Genomic DNA, 19,556 nt, shown 5'->3' on the forward strand with positions numbered 1-19,556 from the left:
CAGGGATAATGGAGCTGCGCTGAATTTCAGTATCACTTTAAAACCTCTGATAATAAACTCCATGCACCTTAAAACGTTAGCCGTAAACTGATAATAGGCACAGCGGTAGCTCAGGTAATATTTCACAGTAAATATACTCAGTTGCCTATATATTTCCACTTTCTGCAGCATTAACATGGCTGGGATTTTATATCATACATTGACACTACACACCAATACACTCCAGCATTAATTACACACTTCTGTCTCTAAAATACCCATTCACTTATGTCCATTTAATCATTCCCTACTGGTTCACAGTAGATCACATACTCAGGCTCAGTGGCCAAAGCCAGAACTCCTGTTTGCTCGTTGTTCGTTCCAGTGATCATGACACAGCTAATAGAGGCTGGATTAGTGTGCAGGAACAGAGTCGGCAAACATACAGAGACTAATGATGGAGACCAGCCAGTCTGCACCACCTTCTCATGCTCTAACACTACCTCTATCATGTTTGCCCCCTACATTAATCTGTGCATATTATGGTGTTGGCATAAGTTAGTGTCTACTGTATGATCTACTTTATAGTTTTACCCATTTTACCATCCTTCTGCCCCCATTGATAATCATAGCTTTGGATGCATTAATATGCAGGTTTTTATTATTATTATTGTGAACACAAATAAATGTCCTATATGCTATATTTTTTCTCTACAAATCTGAAATCACCAATTCCATGCTTCAGTAAATCTACTACCCTATATATTCCCATCCCCTTCCTCTCTGTATCTGTCGGTGTGCTCTCCTCATCTGTCGTCTGCGCTTTGAATCCAGAGTGGTCCAGCACTGTACCAGACTAGAATTTTAAGCATGTCCTTTGGTCAGGAGAAGGGGGTGGTAGAGTCGGTTGCTGTATGCATGAAACTTAAAAGGGCTCTAAAGGAGGCTCTAGGACGGTAACGTGCTGTTTTATGTGGTTTTGCACGCCTTTGCACTGGAGTAGGTGCATATTAGGGAATAGGCCCTTTTCTCACTTTTGTTTTTATTAGACTAAGCTATATCGATATTGTATATTATTTTCATCAGATAATTAATTTAACCATTTAACTGATGACAGGAGAGACATGTATGCTTTATGAAGTGGACAATAGGACGATGAATAAGGACATATTAAGAGCATACATCAACATGAATAGCAAATAAGCCAATAAAAATATATTGCTAGAGGTGCAGGAGGCGATTGCATCAGAAAGAAAGAAAGAAAGAAAGAAAGAAAGGGCTTATAATAATAATTGTGTGAACTGCATTAAAGGGGCAAATACGTTAAAATGCAATATGCTAAAAGAGTGCGCTGAAGCTCTCGAACAGAACTTGTCTCGTCTGAGGTGGTAACCATAGCAACAGTACGCTTTTCGTTAAGATTAGTAGGCTATCATACAAAATAGAGGTCCTATCATTGTTTATTTTTTAACATGAATTAATCTATTTATTTAATTTATTCAATATTATTTACAAATACAAAAATGTGTTTTTAAAACGTTTTAAAACGTCAACTTAAAAACGTCAACGATAGTCGACGATTAGCAACGTGATGTGTAGATTTCCTGTAACTTAAAATGTAACGTGGCCTATTATAATGAAAAGAACTTGATTTTTGTAAAATAAAAAAAATAAAATAAAAAAAACTTGATTACATAATCCACATAACATGTAGTCTGAAACAACCCAGCACCTTTAGTCAGCATGAAAGCATGCATCGATTCACATCCACTATATTCGTTCGAGAACGTGAGTTCATATCCATGTTTTTTTCTGCACCTTTTTCTGTCGCCGCACATCCCTTTTTTTTCTGCACCTTTTTCTGTCGCCGCACATCCCTTCTCTCTCTCTCTCTCGCATGTAAGCATCGTTTCAATCCACTATATTAATTCGAGACTGAGTTCATATCCGTATGCTTCGCTCCGTCTAAATAAGAGTTTTTAACTGCACCCTTTTCTGTCGCCGCACATCCCTTCTCTGTTGTATAATTTTCTCTCTCGCTCCCTCTCTCTCGTTCTCTCTCTCCCTCCCTCTTTCTGAGCCACAGCACGCCTGCCTACATCCCTCTCCCAAATCTTCACTAGCACACAAGCAAAGGGGACAGAAGCAGACCCGTATCCTCCTTTCCCAGCACACCACGTTCCTCATTATCAGGTCTTTTTGTCTTTTACATGGCGCAAGGGCTCTGCAAGCGGGACGGGTCTGGGTGCGAGAAAGCCAACGCGGATTTGGATAAGCGAGCATCAGTGGCGGGGAGGTCCGGCTGGGGATCAGAATTTTAGGAAAAAGGATATATAGTAGTGCTTTATTTTATTATTCCATTTTGCTCATTTATGTTTCATTCTCGATGATTTTTCTCATTCCATTGTTGACTTGATTTGTAAAACTGACGCGAGAGCGGCAGCAGCAGATTTAGATTCACCCGGACATTCTTTTTGTTGGTTTTGAACTGGACTATCCTGGCCATCCATCCATCTATCCTATATATTTTTTCTGCTCCTGCACTTCAATAGAGCTTTTCCTGTCCTTTCTGTTTCTCTCTCTCTGCGTCTTTCCCTCTTGATTAGAATAGACTAGGATTTTCTTAGCCATATTAAGAGAGGACAGCGTGTTTGTAAAGCAGCTACGTAGGTCAACAGTTGTTGTAACACATCGAATTGTTTAGATATATATTACGATCCGAAGCAAAGCCTTCCATTATTCCATCAAAGCCAGTCTGAATCCCACATTCTTCCTAAACCAGTATTTATCCTCAATTCCTAACACATCAAATCTAAGCGCCTAAATTGTCATAATTAAAACCGAGTATTGTTCAACATTGGCTTAATTGCTGTGGCGTTTGAATGACATGCTCAGGCCATTATTAAAGGCCTCGGCAATTAATTATTATCTTTAATTAGTGGCTTTGCAGCGTGAATGCTCGTGTAAGTTTAAGCCGTAGCACTAGCTGCTGCATATCTTACCTCGTTTAGAAAAAAAAGACAATGACAAACGATTTAGGACGGTAAAATTGCTCTTTGTTGGAACAGTGCGGAAAGCGTACCGTTCCACTCCGAAAAAGCCAGAAAGGCTCACCTATTTCTTCCTTAATCGGTTCTCACCCAAACGCAACCATAAGGTTCCTACCGCATCCTCCCCCTTTCCCCTCCTTTCGCTCAAATATATCCCATTTTTTAAATTTGGTTTGGTCCCGTAAATTTTCAAATATTTATTTCCTATACATAAAGAGGAAAGGGGGTCCCCCTTTCATGGAATGCGGAAACATGGGTGTGTTTGACCGCGGAGTTCAGATGTTATTGACCACGGTGGGCGCGTTCGCCGCCTTCAGTCTCATGACCATCGCGGTGGGGACGGACTACTGGCTGTACTCGCGCGGCGTGTGTAAGATCAAAAGCAACAACGAGAACGAGACCAGCAAGAAGAACGAAGAGGTGATGACCCATTCGGGACTGTGGAGGACATGTTGCTTGGAAGGTAAGACGGTTCTCGTGCTCTCTTTCATCCACCCGGTGACGTTTAGCGGTCCCCCATTTGCATTAGAGGGTCCATCTCAGCATGTGCACACGTGTTCCTGTCGGTTGTTACGGAAACGCATCTTAGGCCTGCTGCTCTCATGGTGGTTTAGCGGCTCCGCATTCAGAACCACGGACAGCGACAGCGGCGCACAATACTAAAACTGATGCGTAAAGATGTTAAACAGGGTCTACTTTGCCAGATAGTCCAAACACAATGCTATCTCTTATAGTAGGATGTGTTGTAATAAGACAGAACTAGTTAACTGGTTTCTCGTTGGTCTAAGACGGCCATGTTCTAAAAACCGGTTGAACACATTAATCTATAGTAGGAACACATATTAGCTTGTTTTATATATTCTTGCTGCTGCTAATGACCAACTTGGACCAGCTCATGACCAGCTTAGACCAGTTAGAAACCATCTACCAGGACTATCAGCTTTTTTGGGTTCAACCAAAAATAAAAATGTTGTCATCATATGCTCACCCTCAAGTCATTCCAAATGCCTAATCTAGGGCATCGTTGTGAAAACTCCCTTTTAGAACCATTATTTTTAAGAATGGATGAGTAAATGATGACAAAAGTTACATTGAGGTTAACTATCCCTTTAAGATAGATTTTACCGCAGGGGAAAGTTGGATGTAAAAGCAGATAAATGCATGTGTGCACTACTGGGACTTCCACTAGGTAACACCTGGGGAAAATTGCTACTCATATGCACCATGTTCAGAAAGGCTCTCTATATGTCAGGTCAACGTACACAGACTGTTGATTTCCTGTCATGCCTCAGTGGCTGCACTGACTGCTGACTTTGGCCTAGCAATGTCACCTTGTGAGGTCACAGAGCATAACAAATCCTCATCCTCACCAGGGCTCAGAGGAGGCATAGAAGATGGCCTGCGTCTCTGAGGCACACGGCCATATGCTATCTGTACACGTCCTTTGCTGCATCTAAAGCACAGAAAGATCTATGGATGAAAATCTATGTAGCATTATATACAGTCAAATGAGTTAAACTACAAGGCATATAGACAGGGGAGACTGGATGTTGACCTTGATCATCATTATGACAGCATGAGTTCTCATAGCCATATATTGACTAAGGCAAGATGAGTGACTTTGACCACATCTGTGAGCGTATCCTTAACATCTGCTCTTTAATTTTGTCTGTCAGTTTACCCTTAAGGTTTGTCTGTCAAATGACCCGAAAGGCTCAAGGCCTACAACCTTAATGTGCAGGAATCTCTTGGACCAAAAAGTGTTTCATGAGAACCATCTAAGTGGGGCCTGATGAACATTTCCATGTAGAATATTTCCTAATAGCTTCTTTTGTAGTGCCCCTGTGTGTCATTGGCACCACAAAATTCACATGGTAATCAGTCATTTGTAATTTGTGATTCATTTGAACTCTCAGTTACACAGATATAGCAGACAGAGGTCAAATTCTTTGGAATAGCAATGCGGTTTGATTCGGTTCAGCTAATAAACTGATAGTACGCTAGCAGAATTGAACCCTGAAGAATGAAACATTTGCCTGTGTGTCACAAAATAAATCCTACCGTTTATGAACAGGCAAAATGATCACTGGATAAACAACACACTTAAATAGTAGAACATACAGTTAAATTGTTGATTACAGCCAGCTCATTTGCAGAATTAGGTGTAGATCTATGATAAGTTTTAAGTAGAAGAGGACTGTGCCACTTAAATGTGAAACATCTCTATTCCTCCTGTTCTCAGTTCAGTCTCACACAGATCTCACGCTCATACTATGACAAAAGCAATTAACTGCAACAGTAAATAACACTTATCCACCAAACTACACGGTTGTATCCATCAACCAGGTGCCGCCTCTCAGAGCCCATCTTGCACTGCCATCTCATAGACTGTGTGTTGGCAGGCCAGGATGTAAATCTCAGTGGTCAGTGCAGAAGATGATTTGCTGGGGAGGAATAGATTTACAGCATGCAGGTGGGCAAGAGTGTTAGTGTAATCTGTCCCTGGAGTGCTCCAAAATGATGAGAGAGGGGAAACACCCTCACTGGACTGTCCTCAGCACTATTAGCAATGCTTCAGACATTTAACATCTACTATGACCCACCCACGTATGAAGTACACTATAGACCAATCCAGAGAATCACACCTACAAAAAGACATACATATCTTGAACAGCTTGGCTCAATCAGATGCATTATAACTTCCTGAGCAACAGAAAAGAACTAATGTATATTACATTGTCTACATGAAATGGTTCTTTTCCAATCGGTGCCATTATTTGGAAAGCCTAAGCATCTTTATAGTATTTTTGATATACTTACTGTACATTAATGTAAAAAAATTTGGGGTCGGTAAGATTTTTTAAGTGTTTTTGAAAAATGTATCTTATGCTATATTGTGTATTATTATTACAATGTACAATAACTGTTTTCTATTTTAATATATGTTAAAATATAAATTATCTCTGCATGTGGTGTTAATTTTCAGCTTGACATTTATGTGGAATACATTTTTTCAGGATTCTTTGATGAATAGAAAGTTCAAAAGAACAGCATTTATTTGAAATGAATTTTTGGTAGCATTATTAATGTCACATTTGATCAATTTAATGCATCCTTGCTAAATAAAAGTAATCCTTTATTTTAAAAATCTTACTAACTCCAAACTTCTGATCAGTATTGTATATCCATTAGATTTATATCAAATTCTTAACACTCTTAAAATGCAGCTAGTGTCAATAATGGAGGTTTACACCAGTCTGCTTTGAGCAATGCTGCAAAAATCATTTATAGCGAGCCTTGTTTATAGAGAATCTTAAAGCTATATTTGTAGCTGGGTCATCTATCCGTTCACTCTTTATTCTTATATATTTCAGAGTTGCTTTCAGTACATTTGCATTTATTTCTTATGTCAGCAGATCTATTTTGTTCTTCATTAACTTACCATGTTTAAAAAAAAAAGTGTTTGAACATCTTAAAAGGCACACTTAAAAACATATGGATGTCATTCGATGAAAAACCAAGAGGCATTTATTAAAATAAATAGCACATGTACACTTTAAGAAAAACATGAAGTTTGGTGGTTGTTTTAAATGATAAAATAATAGACACAGACACAAATGAGGACAAAATGTACACTGTTAGAAAACAATCTGCAGAGAAATGAATAATGTCCTGGTAGAAAATTAACAGTACACGTTCCATTAAGTTTACAGACATTTCCTTCAAGCCTAAAACACACTATGCACTGTTTTTTAAAACACCTGTGAAACATCAATAGATAAAATTCCTTCATATTGACAGGGTACAATGGGCCTTTTCTTTTGAGTGTCAAAGTTTAGTTGTCAAACTAAGTGGATTATGTTTATAGCTAATGTAATGAACTACACCTGTGGTAACTCTTGAGTTAAACTGACAGAAAAATGTGAAATTACCATGAAACCAGCTGATTAAAAGTCATTTTTATAGTAAGAAATGAGAAGTTATTTCTGCAAAAAAAGGTCTAGCATCATTTGTTTGCAGATGCCACTTAGTTTGACATCTTGTTATCTAATACAATTCATAAACTTCGTTCATAAACTAGGCTTAAATGTCCAAATACTTTTAATGGCCACTGCACATTTTTAACATAACTTTTTTATTTCCATCCTCAATCACAAAGCAAAAAGTGTCAAACCAGATAATTAGGGCAAAGTTTCTACAATTTTTTTACAACACAAAAGCAAAGCACAATGCACTTGCTGTTATCACACCTCTCAGTGAAAGATGACAGCTTGTTAAGGTCTTATTCTGGACACCCACGGAGCCATTATAGTGCCACTGCAGATTAGAATGTGTCCCTATAGTGAGTGGAAGCAAATATGAATCAGCATGACATTGCAGTACATGCATGTACACATGAACAAATATTGCCATGATAGAACACAAGCTGGTATAAGGTGGACCGCCATTACCGTAGAGACTCAGACCCAATTGTACTTCAGCAGAACTACAGGTAATCTGCGTTATTAATCTTCATTACGTTAACAATTGATGTGAGGGTACAGCACAGCAACAGCGCAGCAAAGTACAGTGACAAAGGAGATGCAGTTATATTCATCGCATACCCAAGACTTATCATTCTGAATCTCTGTGACAGCAACTTTCCCAACAAGACTATATCCAGCTTAGACGTGTTCTCCTTTTATTTTTAATTTGTATATATACTGTTTGAATGAACTACCACATTTTGCTATAAGTTTGATTGCATCATATAATAATTGATGTTAATAGTGTTCATCGTCTGTTTGATTACGTCTTTAATTGATTTTTCCGTACATTTCTGCCAGATGTACATTAACTGACAGTCACCACTGATAAGCTACCACTAAATATTGTAGAAACTTAATTTGCTGTAAAGTTGCTTTGCAATGATTTGTATCGTGAAAAGCGCTATACAAAAAAACTTGAATTGAATTGAATTGAATGACAGCTTGGTAAATCTGTTGGCAATTAAATATTCAATATCGCTACTCATAAGTACTTGGTACATTATCAGCGCAGTGGGAGACGTTCAAACTAATATCACGTAATTTACATCTCTACGATGCTTGGTTGATATCAGAAGGGAGGCTAGCCTCCTCTGCGAGGTTTCTTTTCTCAACACTCCTCAGCGCTGAAAGTGAACACTCGATGCTGATTGGCCTTTTTTTTTTTTTTTACCAACGGAGGCACGAGAGCTCAGCTCTCCCTCGGCCTCCCCCTACCCTTCTCTATCATTTAGCGATTGTAACATCAGCAGATTCGGCACATTCGCGATAGAAAAGCGGCGCTTTCCAGCTTCAGTAACATGTTATGGTATTACAGCTGTGAAATTACAAACAAAAATACACATTCTGAGACATGAACTGAAATGAATTGTGAATTTTATTAACATTAAATCGTCCTCCTCCCATTTTCACCTCAAAATATCGGGGAAGCTGTGCCTCCCCTGCCTCCCCCAACGAGCCGCCACTGTGTGTAATATAGACAGACAAGCCGTGGGTCTTAGCTGTGTCTGGCACTGCTGTAGAGATGGATTACGCTCATAAACTGATCAGATAAGGATTACCAGCCTGGCATGGATCTGCCCAGCTAATGACCCAGGTCCAGAGTGGCATTACACAGTGTTACAACATTACTGCATGCTTCAGTTTGCTCACACAGGCTTCTTGCCTCAAAACAATCATCCCAGTTCAGCTTTACACTTACCAAAGGAAAAATCCAACCATTTTTTCTTTGGCATACCCACTCTCTATAACACTTCAATATGATCCACTTATCCTATAAACACCAGTGATGTGATGAACAGCAGAGAACAAAAACATCCTGGAAGCCAGCATATACACTGCCAAAACACCCTGTCAGGTTAACCTATAACAGTAGAGCGGTTTCATTCAATGCCTTTTCTCATTGCCTTGTCAGATGATTATTACAGTTTTGAGGTGTCATATTTCTAGCTTGATATATTCAGCTGTGATATTAAAGGGATATCCAAAGTGAGTAAATGATGACAGCTGATAAAATAATAAACGTTATCACTGGAAGTTCACAGAAGTTCATTAGGTAGATAGCAAGGATTCGTTGAATTGAACATTTACATTTACATTTACATTTAGTCATTTTGCCGACGCTTTTATCCAAAGCGTTACCACGAGGCGTCGCTCACTAGCGGATTTCAGACTTCTGGAGGAGATGTAGATTCGTAGTAGTGAGTGGAAGTAGGCGGGTGCTGAGCCTGTGGCTGTTCTATATGCAAGCATCAATGACTTGAACTTGATGCGAGCCACAACCGGCAGCCAGTGCAAGGAGATAAAGAGAGGTGTAACATGGGCTCTTTTGGGCTCGTTGAAGACCAGTCGTGCCGCTGCATTCTGAATCATTTGTAGAGGTTTGATTGTGCTTGATGGAAGTCCAGCCAGAAGAGCATTGCAGTAGTCCAGCCTAGAGATGACAAGGGCCTGGACAAGAAGTTGTGCAGCATGCTCCGTTAGAAAGGGCCTGATCTTTCTGATGTTGTGCAATGCAAACCTGCAAGATCAGGCAGTCTTTGCAATGTGATACAGTAAAGACATTTACATTGCTATAAAAAGTAAAGACATTTATATTGTTCTAGGATCATGTGACACTGAAGCCTGCAATAATGGCTACTGAAAATTCAGCTTTGCAGGAATGAGTTACATTTTTAAGTATTATAATAGAAATCAGTAATAATATTTAACAATATTATATCACAGATTTTAAGGTATTTTTGATCAAATAAATGCAACCTTCTTTCAAAAACATTTAAAAATATCTTATTGACTTCAAGTTTTTAAATGGTATCTTTTTCTACATTTTAAAGGGGTAGTTCAAAATTGTGACATTTGAAACCTGCATGATTTTCCAAAAAAGCACCATAAAAGTTTGCAAATAACTTGTGCAGTATGTTCCAATTCTTTTGAAGCCAGATGATAGTTTTTTTAAGAACAGGTTTACATTTGCATTTATTTGTTTAGTAATTAGAAAAGTGCAGCTTGAACATTCTGCTATAAATATCTCTTTTCGAGTTCCACAGAAAAAAGAAAGTCATATGGGTGACATAAGAGTTAATGATGACAGAACTTTCTTTTTTTTTTAAACAATGACAGAAGCCATTTGTTTTGAAGAATAATGATCTTATTTAGAGCTAATGTACTGGCAAGCCGGTTCTCATTTTGAACTTCTCAAATGCAGGACATGTAGTCGAAACAGCAGATTTTTTTTTTTTTTTTTTGGCAACATCTAGACAACCTCTGCCAGAATCAGAGGACAAAATTCTGCTCTGCCGCTCAGACAGGAAGGAACATAATGAGGGTCTCAGGGGCATTATTAATATTGGATTGGGAGACGGCCCGGGTGGAATACCATTTGAATCATCCTCATTCTGATTCAGCTCTGAAAGCAGGTTGAATGTGACGGCAGTGATCAGAGTGCAACAGAACAATCTGTTCTACATCTCATGGCCGAGTGGTGTTAATTCATCATTCCTCCAATCATCTTCTCCAGAGCTGCAGATGGCCTTCATCAGGGGAATGAGAGGGATTGAATGACATAGGTATTCTGGTTCCTTTTGGTCCTGGTGCGCTGTGTGATTTCTCTGCACTTTGACCCAGGAAACAGATCAATAGAGGACACTCCCAGGATCTGTGTGTGGGAAGGCCTCTATAGTGTAACATCACTGATTATAGCTGATGAATGAATGCTACAGTACAGATAAGTGGAGGCACATTAGGCTAAAAAGAGATGTTCAACATATAACATTTTGAGCCACATGCCTTTCTTTCCTCTGTGCAACACAAAAGGAGATGTTTAGCAGAATTTTGAGGCTGTTTTCCATTCATTGGAAGTCAGTGGTAAGAACACCATAGAAATGGGCCATATGACTTATGCAAGTCGTCTGAAGACATAAGTTAGGTTTTGTTTGTTTGTTTTGGTGAGTAGCACATGTTGTTATGTTATATATTAACATATATTATATACTATAATAAATGTTATACAACTAACATTTAAAAGTTTGGGGTGAGTAAGATTTGTAAAAATTTTTGAAAGAATTCTCTCATGTTCACCAAAGCTGCATTTATTTATAAAAATTCAGTAAAACCAGTAATATTGACAAATATTATTTAAATACAATTTAAACTTTTTGATGTTTTGAAATGTCATTTAATCCGGTGATGGCATTACTCCAGCCTTCAGTGCCACATCAACCTTCAGAAATCATTTTAATATGCTGATTTGCTGCTCAAGAAACATTTCTTATTATTATCAATGTTAAAAATAGTTGTGCTGCTTTTTTTGTGAAAACTGTTAAACTTTTTAGGATCTGATGAGTAGAAAGTTCATAATTTATTTGAAATATTATTTTTTTTGTAACAATGTAAAGTCTTTACTTACTATTAATTAATTTAATGCATCCTTGATTAATATAATTATAAAAAATTTTCAAACAATAAAATCTTACTGACCCAAAAACTTCTGAATGGTAGTCTATTTTTAATCTACTTATGCTTCTTTTTAATGCATTTAAATATATTCAAATATGGTGCATCAAAACATGCTATGATGCTTTTAGAATTAGACATTGAGATTTAAGACCAAAGGTGGAAGAGAAGATTTTTCTGCGTGTTCGTCACTGATCTCATCACTTCAGAAGACCTGGAATATAAATAATATAGATTATTTTAATGTACTTTTTGTCATTTTTTAAGATTAAGAGCCTTTGGTCTCCATCTAATAATTGTATGGAATAGAGCATCATGAATTTCCTTCTTGTATGATGTACTGAAGAAAGAAAAATCAAAAATGTACTTGGAATGACATGATGAGTAAGTAATGGCAGAATTTCATTTTGGGGTGAACTATCCCTTTAAAGAGATTCTGTCTACAGCACATAGTAAAGAGTAGTTTTGTTTGAAATGTTTGGTAAAGATGCAGAAGGGATTTGACTATACCGCAGCTCATTTCATGGCTACAGTTACCACAAACCTCTTTTTGCCACACAGAACTCAACATGCACATCTACACAAAGAGGTCTGTGGTAATTTAGAAATTCACTCTGTACTCTCGCATGCAGTGCCAAAATCGCTGTGATACTATTATACTGAGCAAGACCAATTATATAGAATTGATCTCATTTCCACTGTTGTAGACTGCACAGTCGACATTAGGCCAATTCTGTGATAACGTTTAAATGGGATCATTCATTTATCCCCCACACTCCCTTCTCTGATGGCCATTTTGCAGATTTAAAGCAGCGAGAGGAAATCCCACCATAAATGCTGATTAACTCTATATCTGCTCTATTCATTTTAAGTCAAAGCATTTTGCTGTTTTTCCCCCGAAAGCAGCAGTGGAATCTGCGGCCCTCTCAGGTGTGATGAATTGGTGGTGTCCTTGGCACAGTTCATTTGCAATCCATTACAGCGCATTAGCTTTGTGTCAGAGAGGAACCCAAACACCATGCATCACTAAAGAGAGGGGATGCGATCAGAGACCCCAACTTACACCCACATAACATTAACTTGCAAAACACGTTTGAATTTGTTTTTTTATAAAGTATGTTGAAATTAGGCCAGAACTGTTTAAAGGAATTGTGAAATATATAGAATAAAAACCTAGGAAAAAAATAGCTCAAAAAGTCACTCATTTGTAGCTTAGGAAATTTAATGGCGATTTCATTTATGCGTCATCTAAGTATCACCTTTGTCTTTGTCTTTAGGAAACAATTGATATCATTTTTGACTTACAGAGAAAAGTATATATAGTATACAATATATAGTATAGAGAGAGTATATACTCCAAATATGTACACTACAGTTTAAATATTTATGGTCTGTAAGTAGTTATTTTTTTAATGTTTTGAAAATAGTCTCATGCTCAACAAGGCTGCATTTATTTGATCAAAAATACAGTACTAAACCACAGTGAAAACAGTAATATTATTAGAATTAAAAAATTATGTTTCTTTTTATTAAATTTTCAGCAGCCATTACTCCAGTCTTCAGTGTCACACGATCCTTCAGAAATCTAATATATATGCTGATTCATTTCTATGTATGTATATATAGTGCTCTGCAGATGTTGCTATACATATACATATTATGTGTGTGTGTAGCATCTGCTGAGCACTATTTTTCTCAGTTGTTGTCTTGTTCATCCATGCGTCCGTCCATACCTATATACACAAAATACTCTGCATATATACTGTTATTGCATTTAACAATTTTTTTCTATTTTATATCTAGAATATTTTGTGTATATATGTATATGTGTGCGTGTGACAATCTCAGCGCAGTGTGTGACATTGAAATCTCTTGTGACTCTCTAAAGGAGACGTGAGATTACTTGAGTCTTTTACTCAAGAGAGCAATTTAAAGGGGTCATATGATGCGATTTCAATTTTTCCTTTCTCTTTGGAGTGTTACAAGCTCTTGGTGCATAAAGAAGATCTGTAAAGTTGCAAAGACTAAAGTCTCAAATCCAAAGAGATATTCTTTATAAGCAGAAAACTCCTTTTGCTCTCTATTTTCTCTTATTGCCGTTGAATCTCATTGCTGTCAATTGAGAAATTAATAAAATCTTTTTTCTATCCTATGGGTGAGTCTCACCTTGGAGAAGATCATATCTTAGCGCACGCTGCTTAGCGTTTGCTTCAGTCCTGATATATTACAGGTCTCAAGTGTAATGTTTCATATAGGACAACACTCCGACAGTCCATTAAGATGTCCCTAAACATTACCGTCTGTAATGTCATGTTCATTTATTTATGATCTTATTTCGTGCCATGGGTACTCACATAATGAGCATGTGTCTTCTCGTTGAGGCTCTGGCTCTGTGGAGGATGGACTGAGATGTTTCCACCTCTGCAGACCCTCGGTTAGCACCTAGCTGGCGAGGTGCTGACAGTCACACTCCTCGGTCCAGGCAGGAGCATATGGCCAAATCCCCCCTCCCCCGCCCTTTGCGGCTGTGATTGGGGGGAGGGAGAGACAGAGGACGGTATATGCACAGGGAGAACTGTAGAAGAGAAGCAATAATGAAAGTGATTTCTAAAGTCACACAAAGTTGCACAGTATGTTCTTTAGCCTCAATGAGATGACAAAGTGAGTTCCTTCCCACAAAAAAAAGAGAAAAATCCCAAAAGACTCAATCTGTATTTTAGTTTATTAGGTACAGAGCAGCAGGGCTCATTAAGTACATTTATTAGTTGGCTTTCAAGATATGTGCATTGAGCTACACGCTGCATTGCCATGTCCCTCTTGAATCTGAAACCACATGACCAAGTGCAATTAGTTAAATTATGCGCTTGTTTAGCGTGAATTACCAAAACTACAAGATGCGCACTATAGTATCTGGTTTCATACAAATATATAGTCATCTTACTCCTATTTCCTTTCCTTCTCTAAGTGGGAGATCAGGTATAACGGTCCACATTGTGTCTGTATTGATTATTGATTCCAGCTCTGCTAGGGACTTTGAAGACTATTGATGGGAAGTAAATGGTGCCCTGTGTCTCATTCTGATGGTATGAGTATCTCTTCCCTCCTCGTTTTTTGAGTGTGTGTGTGTCCCACATTGTCTTTTTCTCTTGGGTAATAACACCCAATTCAGTGCTGAAAATTCACATCCAATTTTAGTAGCAATTCTCAAAGGCATTGTATGGTGGTCTGGGTCCAAAGGGGCAAAGCAGTGCTGTGGTTGAGCAGAGCTTCTCAGATGGCTGTGTTTAGATCAGGCACCAGTGCTGGCAAAGCCTCCAGTCACAGCAAATGGTGCTGTTGGCTAAACATACTGCTGTCAGGAGACTGCCACTGTCAACTTCATCTGGGAGAATTCAACAAGACCGGCTATCTCAGGGAAGCCAAAGTCTTGCGGTGCAGTGTATATTTCAATGTTCAGCCTAAAAACCAAGTTTATATCTTTAGACTGAAGGTTTTCAGAAGAATATCCAAGTGCATTTTGACCATACGAAACTCACCGCCATGATGCCAGGGTGTTGCTGTGTAGTTTTGAAGGCATTGTGAAGGGTTTTTATATGTTGGTATGTAGATAATCTGTTTCTATGTGGTGGCTAATTTCTTACAGATGGTTTTTTTATTTACTAGTTGTGATTGCTATGGTAGTTTGAGTAGCTTGAACATGTTGCTATTGTAGTATGTCGTTTGTTCTGAGTGAGTTCAGTACATTTCTATGTGGTTACTAAAATGTTATGGTGTTTTTTGAGTGTTTCTGTGTGGTTGCTTAGGTGTTCTGAGCAGTGGCAGCTCGTGGGTTTTAAAATAGAGGAGGCACACTAATTGTATTGGTCTGGGGATCCCTGCCGATTATTATTATTATAATTTGCTTAACCACTTTAAAATGACTTTTTGGTTGCTTTTAGTCAGAAAACGTAAAGAAAACATGTAGTTGCTATTGTTAAGGTGTTTCAAGTGATTTTAGTGCATATGGATATTGTTGCTAAGGCTTTTTTGGGTGTTTTTAGCAGGTTTAATGTGGCTTCTAAGGTGTTCTGAGTATTTATGCATGTTTGCATAGCATAGCCTTGTATGTCAGCAGACCAAAAAAAAAAATTTAGATTTTACATATATGTGTGTGTATATATATATATGTGTGTGTGTGTGTGCGTGGATGAGTGCATTAAATGAGTGCATAAGTCATTATAAGAGTATAAATCCAACACCATGCAATCAGGAAATAAATAGAGTTAATTGGTATGAAGAACATTCATTTGATGTCACTCTGAAATCAGAAGCTGTTCTGAGATTATAGCAGGAAATGATGTGCACCTGGCATCATAATTTTGCAGACATCAAATAATTCATGTGTAAAACAGCATTCAGGGCTCCGTATGGGCCAGGACACAAACATTAACGCTTCCCAAAACAGCTGACGAGAAGCTTGTCTTCTGAAGATAACCTCAGGAACATGTTGCACGAGATGTCAAAAGAGACTGCTGTTATCATCTCTTTGTGCAGATGTGCCCATAGATAAGTACGGTTTGGGTCATGGAGGATGATGATGATGAACTTCCTGTCAGCTGTGTCATTCTACGCCCTCTACGCCCACTTTCCTCTACCTGTCTTGGATCTCTGCAGGGTTCTGAACTTGGAATAGGCCATTGTGTGTGTGTGTGCCTGTCTTTTTCTTAGAGTAATAAGGAACAATATGAATTTTTAATGAAGAGCAGCATGGCTTCTCTTTACTCTCTCAGATCGCTTTCCAGGACAAGGAGTCTCTAATCTTCACATTGCCTGTATGTATGTGTATATGCATGTGTAAATGTATTCACAAGCTTAGGAGTCAACACAGACTGTGGATCTTAAACTTGAAGCGTGCCATAATACATTGACCTATCCCAGTTCAATGCGCAGAGTCAGCTATAAGTAAGCCATTCGTATACTGATTTCCTGAAAAGTATAAACACAGTGGCTCAGAAGTATAGAGCACAATAGGGTATTTTTCTCCATAGGCATTTCAAAAACTTCAATAAGAAGCAAACACCACAACATTTGATGCAAAGTTGAAAAGTATTTGAAAATTGTAAATAAAAGACGATAGATGTTCAACGTATTTATTCCTGTAATGGCAAAGTTGAAATTTTCAGTCTTCAGTGTCCCAAGATCCTTCATAAATCATTCTAATATGCTGATTTGCTGCTCAAGAAACATTTCTTATTATTATCAGTGCTGAAAACAGTTGTGCTGCTTAATGTTTTTGAGGAAGTGGTGATGCATTTTATCATGATTTTTTTAATCAATAGAAAGTTCAAAAGAACAGCATTTATTTAAATTAGGAATATTTTGCTACATTATAAATGTCTTTACTGTCACTTTTGATCAATTTAATGCATGCTTGCTGAAAAAAAGTATTAATTTAAAAAGAAAAATCTTACTGACGAAACTTTTGAACTGTAGTGTATATTTGTACAAAATATTTTAAAAAGTTTATAGGGACTTGATTACATCATTTGTAAAAGTGAGTTTGGTTTATTTCTGTTGCTCTGATTTGTGGATCTGTAGTTAGTTAAGCTCTTCCTCTTGCAACTTGGCAATTGAAAAAAAAAAAGCTGAAACCACACTAACTTGTGGCTTCTACTCTTGCTTAGTCATGGCACTCATAGCTTTGTCCAGAAGGCTGTTTACTTAATTTTCTCTATATATTTTGTTTTAAAGGGGTCATATGATGCTGCTAAAAAAAACATTATTTTGTGTATTTGGTGTAATGAAATCTGTTTATGCGGTTTAAGGTTAAAAAAACACGTTATTTTCCACATACTGTACATTATTATCTCTCCTCTATGCCAGGCTTCTGTCAATCTGTGCTGGCAGAGGAATAGGAAGTCAGAGGCAGAAGTAACAGGGGTCCAGGGACACTGACTTCTGACTGTCTACAGTGCTTCTAGACGCAATGCATCCCTGCTCAGCCCTGCATGAGCCTAATTAAAGCAATTAATCAGCTAAATTACGCTGAGATCACACACTGCTCCACCAGCAACTCCCTCTGGGCATCTAGAGTGACCAGAGCTAGCATGGATGCTTAAGCTAAGTGAACCGCTGCTTCAGTGACATCAGGGTTTTTTGGGTTAAAAGTAACGAGGCGCTCTGAGTGAATTTTTTACAAATCGAACATGAACACATCCGTAGAAATGCCAGGCAGTGTAGTGAAGTGTAGAGCACTTAGGCTTGAGTGACAGGCAACCATCTTGGATTCATATCTTTCTCTATTTCGCTCTCATATTTGCTCAATCTCTCGCAACTCTGTGTTTGGAGGGGACCAATGGCAGACACACTACGTCAAGCTGCTTTGTGTCACTATCAGGAAGTGATCAGATGAGAGGACAGCGTTACAAGTCACGGGCTCATGCAACAGCAAGGAGAGGGACAGAGAGAGGAGGAGTAGGAGGAGGGAGGGAAGGGGGGAGAGAGAGAGAAAGGGAGTGGGGAAGATAGTGTGAGAATGAATTATTACACCTTTAATGGCAGCAGCCTATTAAGGCTGCAGAAAAGCAGACATGCACGAAGAAAGAGAGAGGGAGATTGAGACACAGCGTAATGACGGATGAAACATGCATATTGATAGTAGTGTAGAAAGTTCAGCATTTCAGTGTTGAAATGCAGCATATGTATGGCAGATGTGGGGTGGCTTTTTGCAATGCAAATCTATGCATACAATGCAACAGAAATAGCTGAATAATCAAGTGTTGTTGTTGTGTCATGTCTTTGCTGCAAAATCAGTACTTTTTTTTCAAACTTCTTGATTTCCAGTAAAAATATTCTTAAAACAAGGTCAATTTAGTGCAAATTTAAAGGGGTAATATGATGCGATTTCAGTTTTTCCTTTCTCTTTGAAGTGTTACAAGCTCTTGGTGCATAAAGAAGATCTGTAAAGTTGCAAAAACTAAAGTCTCAAATCCAAAGAGATATTCTTTATAAAAGTTAAGAGTCAGCCACGCCTACCTAAAAATGAAACCATTAAAATTGTTATATATTAAGATATTAAACTCTCATAAAAAATAGTTCAATGTCATAATAATTTTAATAGTTATATAAAACGAATTTTACAATCCTGATAGCACACATACATCACAGAGACGTCTATTTGACATCTGCATTTACATCTGCAAGATGTATTTTTTAGAGTGTTTGCTCATCTGCAATACATCGAAGTGTCCTGACGTTAAATAAACATCTAGAAAATGACTTTAAGATGTTTATGATTTAGAATGTATGTAATACTGACATCTTAAAGGCATTTATCAGATGTTTGTACACAGCAGATGCTTTCCAGATGAAGCGATCTTAACAGACATCTTGCAGACATACGTGTGCTATCTGGGAAGTTAAAACATAAAGGTAACAATTTACAATAAGGTCCCATTAGTTAACGCTGCTTAATGCATTAAATAATGTTAACAATGAGCAATAGAGTATTGTTATAGTTTTAATGTTATAGTATTTATTAATCTGTTAACTTTGGTTAATATAAATAAAAGTTTATTGGTAGTTCATGTTAGCTCAGGTGTGTTAAATATTATTAACAGATTATAACAGAGAGTATTTGTAAATTTCGAAATTAACATCAACGAAAATGTATTCATATTTTAGACGTATTTTTAACTTATGTACTTAACTAATGTTAACAAATGAAACCTTATTGTAAAGTGTTACCACATTAAAATCATTGCATTTTATGATATTGAACTATTATTATTATTTTTTAAAGTCTAATATCTTATCTAATATTAAAATTATTATAATTAATTAATTATATCCACCTTTCTCCTGAGTAACCGATGAGCGCTGCCATGATGGATTCTGACTTTCCATTTAGAAATCCATGTTAAAATGGGGTAAAAAGATCGACTGAATTAATTCAACTGAAACTTTTTAAATATAACTAAATATAAAAATGTGTGCAGGGGTAAGCTGTGCTGTTGGTGGCTGCCACAGTAACAGCAATAAACCTAAGGAATTCCCATTAAGTACATATTTT

General features: G+C 37.6%; 2 protein-coding genes across 2 annotated transcripts in view; both read left to right on the forward strand.

The window, feature by feature from the left end:
• Window positions 1-847, forward strand: part of LOC107732874 (uncharacterized) — a 4,217-nt gene extending 3,370 nt beyond the window's left edge. The window contains 3 exon segments of the mRNA XM_074560151.1: window positions 304-551; window positions 707-747; window positions 750-847. Coding sequence (XP_074416252.1) covers window positions 304-551; window positions 707-747; window positions 750-847 — 387 coding nt within the window.
• Window positions 848-3,046: 2,199 nt separating this feature from the next.
• Window positions 3,047-19,556, forward strand: part of cacng2a (calcium channel, voltage-dependent, gamma subunit 2a) — a 78,363-nt gene continuing 61,853 nt past the window's right edge. Inside the window, exon 1 of the mRNA XM_016544335.1 lies at window positions 3,047-3,492. Coding sequence (XP_016399821.1) covers window positions 3,267-3,492 — 226 coding nt within the window. The 5' untranslated portion in view covers window positions 3,047-3,266. The remainder of the gene's footprint in view (window positions 3,493-19,556) is intronic.

This window comes from Sinocyclocheilus rhinocerous, unplaced genomic scaffold (assembly GCF_001515625.1).
Source record: "Sinocyclocheilus rhinocerous isolate Xijiao unplaced genomic scaffold, SAMN03320098_v1.1 scaffold220, whole genome shotgun sequence".
Lineage (NCBI taxonomy): Eukaryota > Metazoa > Chordata > Actinopteri > Cypriniformes > Cyprinidae > Sinocyclocheilus > Sinocyclocheilus rhinocerous.